This window comes from Anomalospiza imberbis, chromosome 6, assembly GCF_031753505.1.
Source record: "Anomalospiza imberbis isolate Cuckoo-Finch-1a 21T00152 chromosome 6, ASM3175350v1, whole genome shotgun sequence".
Classification (NCBI taxonomy): Eukaryota; Metazoa; Chordata; class Aves; order Passeriformes; family Viduidae; genus Anomalospiza; species Anomalospiza imberbis.
The window spans coordinates 53,015,891-53,028,899 of NC_089686.1; the positions used below are offsets into that span (position 1 = coordinate 53,015,891).

General features: G+C 40.8%; 1 protein-coding gene across 6 annotated transcripts in view; it reads left to right on the forward strand.

The window, feature by feature from the left end:
* Positions 1-274: 274 nt before the first annotated feature.
* The window catches only part of ANO5 (anoctamin 5), a 56,634-nt gene continuing 43,899 nt past the window's right edge, over positions 275-13,009 (forward strand). For 3 of the 6 annotated variants that reach the window (XM_068194186.1, XM_068194187.1, XM_068194189.1), the window contains exon 1: positions 275-416. In XM_068194186.1, the coding sequence (XP_068050287.1) occupies positions 356-416 (61 nt within the window). In that variant the 5' untranslated portion in view covers positions 275-355. Of the gene's footprint in view, positions 417-10,683; positions 10,729-13,009 lie in introns of all 6 variants that reach the window. The other 3 variants (XM_068194185.1, XM_068194188.1, XM_068194184.1) reach the window with 2 other exon arrangements.

Below are 13,009 nucleotides of genomic sequence, written 5' to 3' on the forward strand. Positions count from 1 at the left end.
AGGCGCCTTCTGCTCCTGGGGGTGCACAAGCAGCTTGGAAGGGGACACAGCTGGGACAGCTGAACCCATATCACACATATCACGGACCCTGCTCTCAGGCACACTGCCTAATTCTGGGGTTGTACCATACAGGCCAGGACAGCCCTCGCCCCGCCGCCTTTCCGCCCGGGGGTATGGACCCGCTCGGGCCCCGAGGGCCGCGCCCGCCCTGCGGCGGCTGCCGCCGCGCCCCCGCCCCGCGCGGAGCCGCTCCGCCCCCGCGGGCAGTGCGCATGCATGGGGCGGCCGCGCCGCCCTGAGTCACCGCTCTGCTCCTCGGCCGCTCCCTGGCAGCGGTAGCGGAAAGGCGGACACCATGAACCGCTTGGGGAAGAAAGCAAATGAGACCCTCATCGAGATGGCTCTGTCGGCGGACGGTAGGAGAGGGCGGGGAGGGTGGATCGTGGTTCTGTTCCGCCCTTGTCCCCCGGGGGACGAGGAGCGGAGGCGAGCGTAGTGTGAGGGGTCTGGGGGGCTCTGGTTCCTCCCCAGGGTCTGCAGGCCGGCGTCTGTGAGCTGGGGCTGACCTCGGGTGAATCCTGACCTCTCCCGCATCGAGCCTTTAATCCTTCGGCTTTCACTTGAGAAGAACAAAACCACTTTTCCATGGGCGTGATCCAGCTATGATTCGATCTTTATAATCCTCAAATAAACCTAGAAAATGAAGGTTCTCGTATCAGCATCCTGCCAAGAACAAAAACTAGAGAATCCGCTTGATTTTTATCTTTAAAGACAGAGCAGATACAAAGGTCCCTCTGCCGGACAGCAAACTTTCAGCCTCCCTCGGAGCACCAGCTGGGATGTGGCGCTGGCTCCCAGGAGCTGAGGTTGCTCTTACAAGGAGGCTCCGAGCAGACCGGGTCACCTCACTTCGGAAGGTGTGAGCAGCCTTCTTCCCCCTCGCTCCATCCCAGATGCGCTGGCACCCGTCAGATTCGGATAGACCCTGCGGCAGCGGACGTGCAGCCAGCGGATCTGTGTCGAGGCCCTTGCTTTTTAGCTGTAGCCATGTTACAGTTTCCAGTTCATGTCAGTATGGTATGTCATTACTTATAATAAATGTAGTCATATTAGGATTTTGTGAAATAACATGACGCAAGTGTGTGTTTATCAGCACCTCGCCTGGCAACGTGAATCAACAATCAGAAGTAAGACAGCATGTTGATATTTTCAGAATGAGACTGTATAGGTTTGGTGGTTTTTTTTTAAGGAAATTGCTGGTCTAGAAAATTTTCTTTTTTTGGGAATAATGCTTTGTCATCAGTCCTAGAAGTGAAAATCTTAAAGCAGGAAAGAACCACTAAGTCCCAGTGTTGGCTTCTTGGGTTATCTGTTCTCCTTTACAATTTGACTGCACTGTCTCTTTTAGAAAAACATATATAGTGTCATTTTAAGCACCTCGTGCACTAGTGGAAAATCATGATTTCCAAAATATTTGGCAGTCTTGTTTCAGAGAGGTATGATGGCAATATTGACTGTCAAATTATCCAAAAGAAGTTCTTTGTAGTGACAGCAAGGAGGGGTGTCCAGCTGTGGGGAGGCAGGCATTCACAGCAAGTGTCAGACAAAGGTTTGCCCTCTCTGGGAAGGCCTGATGGAGCTGGCAGGCTCCTTAGGAACCCGAGCAGATGGATATTACAGCCTCTTGGCCAGCGATCCTGTTCCAAAGGGGATGTGAGAGACCTGAGTCATTGCCCATCCCACTGCCTGGGAGTGATGAAAAGTGCTAGGACTGAGATGCTCTCTCCATGGGTTATTCTTCTGAAGTAGCTTGAGACTAAAAAATATTTACAGAACACACAAAATATTCCTATTTAGGGAATGATTCTATGAAGTCAGTTTTGTAAACTTTATTCCACATTATTCAGTTTTCCCATGAGCCTTGTGGGGTTTTTATAGTCATAAATAGTGAATATAAGGAGATTTGAGGGGTTTCAGTGTTCAAGGATGGTTAAGAAGGATTTGCCATATAGTAGCACATAACTCTCCATACAAAATCATATTTTAATTCAGTTCAATTTTGTTAATTAACCACTTTTCTTAAAGAGAAACAAATTGAATATGGGGTGAAGTGAGTAGGCTTTTAAAAAATTATATTAATTTGTTGCCCAAAAGTCTCTCAAGTTTAAAAAGCCCCCAGAAAATTCCTTAAATTATTGTTTAGAAAAGCTAACGGTGTACATATACTGCTAGTAGGACTTCTTATACTTCTAAGCATATGCTTTGTGCCTTTTAGGAAAAGCCTCTTAAGGCTCTAGGTGTCTGTTGTGTACAGGCAGGGCCTATGTAAGTCAATAGGAACAAGGCAGGAGAGAAAACATCTGTTACTTGTTTTCTTTAAAGACATGTTTGTATTTGGATAATATGTGTGTATTTAATTCTAGTTTACTACTGCTTTTCATTAAACTTGAATTCTGGGTGGCAGGTTATGGGGTGCAAAGCTCTACCAGCAACAGAAAGTTTAACTTGTCTGTTTAGAGTTTGTATGCCAAAAGTTTTACCTTGAAGGAAGTGTCCTGGCTTCCTGCTGAATTACATCTGTGTGAGGTAAAAAATTCCAATTTTGTGTGTGTGATTTTGCTTCCTGTTGGAAGGTGTGTGTCATTTACCCCAAATATGACAGTCTTAAGAAAACTGAACTTGCAAAATTGGAATGTAAATATTAGAGGAAGACTGTAATGTGTTGCTAGGATTATTTATGTCTACGTTCACTTTAAGTAGCTTTTTTCCCCCCCAGCATGTTAAGGCTGCAGTAACTGTGTTGTGGGATATCCCAAGTCTGCCAGTTTTCTGTCCATACCGTGATTTGAAGTATGCTGCCTGTATACGCATGGCTCCTCTTCCAGAACTTCCAGGAGCCTGGTTTGCGCTCAAAACACTCTAAGGGATCTTCATTCAAATGCTTACTTAGGTTGGTTGTCATCTTGCTTGTTTCCCTCTGAAAAAGGTGGAAAAAATCGGTGAAAGCCAATGGTGCTTGTGCCACAACAGTGCTTGTGTCAGTGTGTTGGCTTCTTGCATTCAGGGCCAAATCCTGCTGTTATTTAATAAAATGATACTGAACTTATTTGATCAGAATTCATACCAGTAACATAAAATACAGGCCTCCGTTCAAAACTACATCTGTCTCTAATTACTGTCACAGTGCACGTAGTAATTTCTGATCTATTTGTGGAAACGCTGAATGGGATATCGTGTTCCCACAGGCCTAAACCAAAGGGTTTGTTAAGAGGAAAGCTATTTGGTAGTTTATTCCTAGGTAATGAAATAAAAGCTCCAAGAAATTTAGACATAGTTCATAATATGAAAGGCAGGGGAGAAAATATTCTCTTAGCCCAACCACTGCCTCGTTTCTGAGTGGAATTTCTTTACTGGCTGCCATGCATCACTGCAGGGGCACAGTATAAATACAGGTTGTTTATTGGAAGTTAAACCTCTTTGTAACAGAAAACCCCTGTTTGTAGTAGGAAAACTTTCTTTTGGGAACTCATCCCAATAACTTGTATCGTATCACTGTATAGCTGTGGTGCTTTTAATGCAAAAATGAAAATGTTAAGCCCATTCCACTGCAGCTGTTAAATATGGATTTTTCTCCAAAGATTGTTTTAGTTTAAAAAAAAATTGCTCTTGGACAGCATTTTCATTTTAGGTGAGCACCCTGCATATGAGATTAAACTCACTGTCTGCAGTTCAGTGAATAGCAAAGGAAGGATTAAGTCCCCCGCATGCCATTTAAATCCAGTAGCAATTATGTGGTATATTCAGGCCACGTTTTGGGAAGCTGGGAAATACAGCCGGATTCATAGAATCATTAAGGTTGAAAAAGACCTCTAAGATCCCTCAGGTGCTGAACTGAGTGATGGTCCTGCCATCACAGGTGAAAGCATTTTAGTCTTTTTGTAACAATTTCACCTTCTCACTCAGAATACGAAAGAAAATGCTCTGCAGCTGTCTCTCCCTCACAATAGTTCCTGGAGGAATGGTTTGGTTCAGCAGGGGTCAGAGATTCTGGATTGTGAATGCCAAATAAACACCAAGAAAGCTACTAGCATCTCCTGGTGTAAGGCAGAGTGATGTTCTCTCAGTGATTCCCTCTCTATCAGTTTGCTGCTAAGGCATTGCCTGGTGTGCTATGCTGTTCCCTACAGAAATAAACTGATTACTGTATTATCAAATGGAAATACACTTTAACCTTTATGTACAAAGACTTAATAATTACTGTGGTACAAGGATAAGATACTCGGATAAGATAAAAGGGCATTGAAGAAAATATCCTTCAAAATCATGCTTGTGAACTGTTGGCATATAATTTGTAAAAAAAAAAAACCCCAAACAAGTGAATAAACAAAGCCACCAAAAAACCAAATACCATGTCTTCATATTTTATATCTTTAAACCAATTAGTTGCATATGCACGTGGAGGAGACAAATAGTCACCTAACCCAAACATGTCATCAGGAAGGTATAGGTAATGTGAAAGTGTGATCAGATGTTAAGAGGAGAGGTAATAATGCAGTGACCTTTTGCACTAGTTTTTATTGTGATCTGGGGATTGAACCAAAGAGCAGTGTAATTACCAGGTTGTATTTTTTTTATCTAGCAGTAATTTTATTATATTTGGTGATAGCTTTCCATGTGCATATGTATATAAATGCAGAAAGGACAAGGAAGTTTCTTGTGTTTGAGTATTGCTAGGGAGAGTTCTTGCAGTTATAACAACAGTTATGGAGGGATTTACTGTTATTTGCTGTGTGCTAAAGCTGAATAACATGTCAGAAATTATTTATAGATTAAAGTTTGTACGTAGATACACCTTGTGTAGCATTGTGTATTTTGTTGTAACAACTGTAACATTTTGTGTTAGATTAAATACTGTGTGGGGGAGGAGGTGAGTCTATTGGGATTTGTTTACTTGAATTTTACTATATAGATATGTGTTTTTTATTGAAACCTAAAGCTGTTAAAGCTGTGGTGTTCATGCCTTTGTTCACCAGTGGCTCTCAGTGAGGACCAGTAGACGTGGTAAAGTTCCAGACACTTTTTTTTTAGGAAGTGAGTATATCTTTGCATGAAGGGCAGTCTTCTAACAGGAAATCCCAAGGGATTCTCATCTTCTTTACTAGGCTCAAAAGGGTAAATATGAAATTTGAGGCCTTTGGCAAGATAGCAGAACCCCAGCAAACCATGTGGGTAGGACTCATGATGCAGATGGTTGTCCTTTCATTTGCTGTACTAGCCCTAAATTAGAAAGGGCCCTGTGGTTTGTTATTCAAAGAAGTTGTCTTAACTGTTGGCTAGGAAATCAGAAAGTCTATGTTTGCACAATTTATAGTGTGCTAGAAATATACCATGCCAACAAGTAATGGCTAGCAGATGTGGATTTCAGGCCACTTCGTTCTTCAAACCACTTTGCCAACTTCAATTCTGTTAATTAACTGGTGCTTACATAAAAAAAGTTTTGGCAATGGAAACCATGGCCCATTGCCCTGATCATTTTCTTGATTGATAGGAACAGTTTCTCTTTGGGATCAGTATAGGAATTCCAAAGATATTCTATCATTTTTAAAGTAATTTGGACAAAAATGCCAATTCTTATAAGTCTTACAAATCTTGCATTTGTTTATAAAACATCTTCCTTTACTGGTATATTTTTATGTTGTGTAATGTGAGAAAATTAAATACTTGGTGAATACAGTAGCAAAATTTATAATAATGCATTTCATTGGAACCATAACCAGAAAAGTACTGAGTGAGGTAGAGCATAATGAACCAGAAGGAGCAAAAATTTGCCATTTAAATTGGCAATTTGAAATTAAATGTCTGGATAACATGAAATTGAGGAATACCACCAGAGGACAGTAAACTTGAGGTGATTTTTTAAAAAAAATACTGCTATATTTGCATAATTAGTTTCCTAGTTTATGTATCCCTTTTCATTTACAACATCTCTAGAAGATCTCTCATACAAGGGTAGGAATGTAATGTGTGTGCACAGGATGAATAGTTAATTGGGCCCTCCACTAGTTTTGGATGCTAGTGTACTGCAAATGTTGAAAGAAATTGGAGACTATGTTGCCTAAGAGTTTACATTGGTGATTTCAGTGGAAGTTGGAGAAATGCACTAATGAATGATGCTGTGAGGTGTTCATTGTGTCTCTGGACACACTAGGAAAGCAAGTCTGTGCCTAACACTTCTTGAAGTGCTCGTGGTTCCATTGGGCCGTGATGAAAAACATTCCTGCAGTTCCTCTTTCTTCATTTACCTTGAAGGAGAGGCAAGAGCACCTGGCACTTTCATGTATGTGCAAGGCCTTTGCTGGAGCTGTTTGCTTGCCTCTGCAGTCAGATAGTGCTGATGAAATCTGGCCCCAAATATATAAATACTCTTGAAGGCGAACAAGCACAGCCCTAGTGCTTCATGATTTGCCAGAACTCCTGCAGTCTGGTGTTTCTACCATCCTGTTCTGCTGAGATTTATTTGGCATTCTTCATACTTGCATCATGTAAATGCTATGCAGTTTAAAAATACTTGACTTTATCCATCTATTCCTCATCTGGGCTTTCTTTGTTAACTGCATTTGAACCTGTTAATCAGTGTGTGTGTGAATGCTCACAGCGTGCTTTGAGTCTTGCCTGTACTGGTACATAAAATATAAAGATGGTTATTACCTGAACTGTGTTAGAATGCCATTCAAGTTCTCTGTTACAACACTATGTTTGTGGGTTTTTTTGCTAAAAACAGATTTGCACAACTTCTCTTTTTATTGAATGTAGTCCCTTTTATGCAATCCCACTGGCTTTTAATCAAAAGGGGAGGTGGTTTTGTGGTTCTTTAAAAGGGAGGCAGCTGAAGGTAAACATCCCATTTTGATTTAAAATACCCCGTTGCTATACTAGAGATTAGGACTAGAACTATGTGTTTTTTCCAAATGCTAAATGCAATTTTCTTACTGTTAGGAACAGATCTCCAACTATTCATGCCTATGTAAAATTCTTTTACTTCTGATGTGTTGATAAATACCTTTTCTCTGGAAGTACTTGTTTAATAATAAAGCACGTGAAGAAAATTAATATGTCAGTGAAGCAGCCTATACTTGAATGCAATCTTCTTCTTTTTAAGGGACTAATAAGATTCTTTTAAAATATTTGCAATAGATTTTCTTGGATTCACTGAGAATGTTTTCATTGTTAAAAAGTTTTAAATTTTTAGAAGCATCTCTGTGAGTGCATGCATCACCACTTCAGACATCATCTTAGGATTGAACCTTTGGCTCAGCAGCACAGTTACTACTCTTCAGACAATACCAGCTGGAGTAGTAACCTTATCTTGCTTTCTTACAAGTCATCTCGGTGGGTTTCCAGTTCCCAGTGGCAGCTCCATCCAGCTCTGGAGGATGTGATCAGTATGTGCAAAAGTTTAGTTGATAAGTCATTGTAAAGCTGCTTTCCTTATATATGGAAGCACTTGCAATTCATTATGATGCTTACTTGGAGGAAGTGACTCATTTCTCTTTCCTGTTGGCCAGGCCCAGTCATTGAATAATGTCTGGGGGTTTATTAAGATGGTAACTTCAAGATATCTAGGAAGAATGTTCTTTCATAGCCTGTTAAAGATGAATATTGGGAATTTTCTTCATAGTACAAAGTAGCTACTTCATAACAACTGCAATGTAAGTTTCAGGATTTGTTAGGATTTTTGTTTGTTTATTTGTTTGTTTTCATTTTACCTGGACCATCAAAATTTTGCTCTAGGTATAGGCATGTGTATAAACTAATATGCCAGTGTGTCAGACATATGTAGAGCAGTGTCAGTGGTCTGAAAGCTCCTTGCTTGGTTTTGCTGGCTGAAAAGGATGCTGTTATTGTGTCTAAGAAAATTGTGGAAATAATTGAAAGCAGAATTTTGGAAACAATACTGAAATAGCAGAATCAATAGTAATACTGTCTTACTGCTGCTAAACAATGCAGTTTATCAATACACGCATGAGAATCCTGTCTGTGGCTTTTCCTTTGCACAGGTCTTAAATGTGCAAATGCAGATTATTGGGGTTCCCAATATTCCGACAGAGACCTGCCCGGGCTTGCCTTGCTGCTGAGTCCAATGGCGGCAGCTGGGATGTTTCCTCCCCAGTGACACCCTTGGGTTACTCAGAGGCTGCGAGCGATATTCCTCAGTGGAGAGGCTTCAGGCGATGGTGAAGAAAGGAGGCACTTCTGTTGGAGCTTGATCCAGAGTCTTTATTTCAGCTACAGAGTTGTGGACCTGGTGGCAGCTCCAACAGAAGGGCCGGCCACATGGCTGGATTGTCCTTTTAACCCGGGGGTAAGGGGAGGGGCAGGGACAGGTAGCCACCAACCAGGTGAGGGGGAGGGGTGCCAGGGGAGAAGGGGCACTTAGGTCTACCAATAGCCACAGGGGGCAGGGGGTATCTTTCAAATCTGCCAATCACTCGACCCCCTGGACCCCCTGTCTCACAGCCAGGGCTCATGGGGGTTGGGGCGGGGGGAGAGGGTTACCTTTGGGAGGGAGGAGACACACCGCAACATCAGATGATTTTCTAGTTTTAGTAGCAAAACAAATTTTGGTCCCTAAAAATGTCTCTTCATCTGCCACCTGATTTTGGAGGCACCATTTACATATGTAAATGTTTTTAGTGGTATAAACAGTCTGTCAAGAGCTGTACTTGGTGCAGATGAATCAGGGTTATAGAAGCTGGAAGAAAGGAAAGCTTAAAAGCCTTCTCTTGCTCTGTTTTCTGATGCAGAGTTGCTCTGAACTGTGCCAGACAGCAGCATCTGCACACCAGCTGCACCATGCCCAGCTGTACCTCAAGTGCAGCATCATCAGCCAAGCTTTTTTCTTTGCCGTCTCCCAGCAGACTTGGACTTACTGAGGGTGCTGAAGTAAAAGGATTGTCATCTTCCAGGGAAATTGGAGGTTAGGTACAGTTAAAGGGGCTGGAGCATCCATGGCTGTGACTGTGCTAGTTATTATAAAAGCCAAGGTTTTTTTCATTGGCTTTTGAAGATGTGTAGCACCGTACAGACACACCTGTATGGCTAAAATCCCTTCTCTCCCTAGCAAGGCATATTTCTCCGTAATACTGTTTTGGTGACCAGACTCCAGTATCCTCCAGAGTGTGCTTCTTCTCCATCTAGGAGAGTGCTGGAAGCTGAAAACGTTCTTCAAAGCTGAAACCATTCTTCGAAGTGCACAGTATTTGCGTAAGAAGTCCTGTGGTTTGGTCTGTCCTGGGCTTTTACTTGCCTAGTCGAGGCACTACTGTTGTGACCAGGACATGACCTGTGACAAGTTGCATTTCTCCCAGAGAAAGTGCAGTTCCTTTTTTGGCGCCGCTTGCTTTGCTGCAGCTATTATCAGAAAATAGAATCTGTGGGAGGCCTTGACTTACAATGCCAGCATTATTTTTTTGGAATAGCACTGAACACATGTACTTTTACCTTTTCCTAACTCATCAGTTTTGCCATGAAGAAAAACAAAGTGATTCCGGCACTGTGAACAAATTTGAAGTATTGTAGAATATCTGATTGTTTAATTGCACAAGAAGCCATTTTTATGCTTGTTACAGAAATCATAAGATTACAGTAATGAAAGGAACCATTTTGTGAGTAAACTACTTATATTTTAAGAGATTAAATCTATCTTGATTATATTCTTCAGTACCAAATGTTCATTTGTGTTGTGGGCTACTGTTGTTCTCGTCATTCGGGTCTGTAATTGAAGTAGAAATGGTCTGTAATTCTTACAGGTGGCATACCAAAAATTTCTAAGTAGGTTGCCCTGGGTGTAGTTTGGGACAGCATATGTTGCCTCATACCGCAGAATTATAGGCCATAGGAAAGTTGCTTATTTACAGTAACGTGCACACTGCCAAGGCACATGTGTTTAAGGAGTTGCACATAATAGCTGTGTGAAGATTTGTAAGGCTGTTGAAGATACCAGTTATACTGGGAAAGAGGCATTTCTTTTGGGTAGGATATGCGCACTCCCATGAAGGCCAATGATTTGAACAAATACTAAAATGATACATTTCTAAAATAATTTAGTGAGGTTTAATAGTTGTGGAGTTGTACTGGAGTTAGTTTTGAACAAAAAACATTTCAAAGAGTTTCTGCTATTTATACAAATTTTATAATAAAGGGCCACTTCATTTAGTAAGTGTCCTTGTTTGTTTTTGGCATGCATATATTTCTAGATCTGTTTATATACATAAAAGCATGTAGTGTTGGAGAACAAGGACGTACCCTTAAATACGGAATTTTATCAGAATATTACTGTTTTACTCCCATCTTTAGATATGAAGCAGTAATTTAATGAAGAATTTCAAAAGCATTTTCTTGACTACTAGAAGCTGTTATGGTTCTCCCTGCTGCTGATAAGGAGAAGTGGCATCCTTGTTTGTGTTTCTGAATAAGGTGCCTGGACAAAAAGGTGAATGTTGGTGTTCCAAGAGGAGCTTGTGCCATGCTTTCTGTCTAAGTCACAGCCTCTGGTGTCCAGGGCTTATTCTTTTGCTTTATATAGTGGCTGTACTGTAAAGGATAAAGAAGAATTATGAAATGGGTTTATGTTAAAGTGAATGTTACTTCTGGTTCTTACTGAAGTGTTTTTTCCTTTCAAAGATGACATTGCAATTCTCACCAAGTTCAAGCCGTCACATTCAGAAGGTATTGTACTAACCCGTGTTTTACCTTCCTCCCTTTTTCTGTTTCCTCTGTGCTTTTTTTTTTTTTTTTTTAGTGCTTGGAGCCTCTTGCAAATCAGACTTCAGTTTATGTGAGTCATTGGTATCACATATGAGCCAGGCCTTTTGCAATGTGATTTGCAAGTCAGTTGTTGGCTATCTGTTGGCAGCTCTCCTGGTTAAGATGTAATTGTGCATTTACATTCATGGTGCTTGGTGCAGTTCTGGGATGAGGCCTCTTTACACCTTCCTGCGTGATTAGGGTGTGCATTGCTTGTGCTGCTCATGTTCAGCAATCTGATTACATGTTTTACAAGGAGTGGACATACTGAGTATGTTGCACTTTTCAGTTAATATATGTTCTGCGTTCTCTTTTTACCTTCTCGTGTGCTTGCTGCCCTAGGGTTACTTATGTTTATTCCAGTGGAACAGAGATATCAAGAGATTTCCTTCCACAAGTTGCATAAGTAATCAGCTATGGTACTGGGAAAGAGCTTAAAATGTGGAACTCTCAATTACATTTGTTCTGAGGTTAGACTTTCACAATTACAGAGAGGATAAAATCCAGAACCACTGCCTCCCCACCCCCCCAAGGCTGTTATAGGCCATTGAATCTGTTCAAGTTCGCTCAGCAGTGTAGAAAATAGAGTGTTCCTGCTGCAGGGACAAGATGCCAGACTGTTTCTGGCCTGGAATAGGAGAGTTGTGTGACAAAATATCTGGGTTTCTGCTCCTGGGCCCTGGGCTGGCACCTTTGGCCAAGTCTGCAGTAGCCACCTGCCTTCCAGGGCTTTAGACAGCACAAGTAACAGAACGTGGTAGGGATGCTCCCATTCTTTACCCTGGTGTTCAGATTGTATCTACTAATACAGATTTTCCCAGGTATAGTTTGCTCTAGCAGAATAGCATGCAACAGTGTTAACTGTCTTGGCATTCAGAAACTTATTTGTTGTACTTTGCATACCATTGCTTGATTTCTCATCATATCATATGTATAGTTAAAAATTACAGAGACCATTTTCTGTAAGAGAACTTTAAAGGAGAAAAAAAATTGTAGGAAACAAAATGCTCTCAAGCTGGACTTAAGTAGCTTATTATATATTTTTGAAGAACCACTTTATATCCTTCCTGGACACAATTTTGACATCAAATATTTGCCGATTACAAAAAGAAAAGTATGCTTGTTTTATTGGCAGAAATAATGTAACTGTAGTTGTCTTGACAGTGGTCCAGTGTAAGGCTGTCCAGTCTAAGCTATACTCAGCATTGCTTCCTTAATGGAGAAAGAAATAAGATGGATTCTCTTTTCTGAAAGAAAGAGACACCATTTTTCGGTGTCTCTAGACATGGTCTAGATTTTGATCAGCTGTTTTTAAAGCTGATTATCCTTTTCTGGTGAAGTGATTTAGGTGCCTGATTGAAGAGACTGGTCTGCCTAATCAGCAGAGATGGTTGTTTACAAAAACCTTCTTGGAGCAGGAGCCTAGCTTATGGGCTCAGAGTTGTTCTCCATAGGAAACTGGTGACAGTGTAAATTCAGAGGCACAAACCCAGCCAGTGTCTTGATCCAATTTAAGATTATGAAGGTACTGAATAGGATTTTCCCTTTAGCATTAACATTTTAGTAATAGTGTCTTTGGTGAAATGTTTGTATTTTTGGGAAAGTCATGTTGGAGTTCACTACTGCTGTTAAAATGAAGGCAGGTTTTTTTGTTTAGTTTATTTTATCAGTTGTTGTTTTGGAGCTGGGTTTTTTTAGGGTTTGTTTGTTTGTTTTTTGAACAAGAAGCTAAGTAATAAAGTTCATTTTACTATTCTTGATCCTGTTGTCATACCTCCCTTACATGGGTATTTCTAATCTTGAAGTAATGCATCATTGACTCCTTAGGAAAAAAACACACCCTAATTTGATCTCTTAGCAAACACTTCCACGGGTAATTGGACTTCCTTAACTGAGGCAGCAAAACTCTGAGTTGAAAGCCTCTTAGACCTAGCAGATATTTGAGACAAGAAAGGTAAGTGATGACAACAGATTTTTTTTCTGTCACTGTTAAAAATATGTTTCTGTGAATGCAAGGTTACACCAAGGTAGTACAGACTGAGTATATTGTGTCTTGCAGCATTTTTTCTCAAGCATTCTTGAAGATTTTATGTATTATGAGTATTATTTTCGATCCTTTACTTGTTCATAGTTCCATGCCTTCAAGGTCCCCATCATTTTCAGATACAACAATATTTAAAAAAAAAAAGGATGTATTTATGTG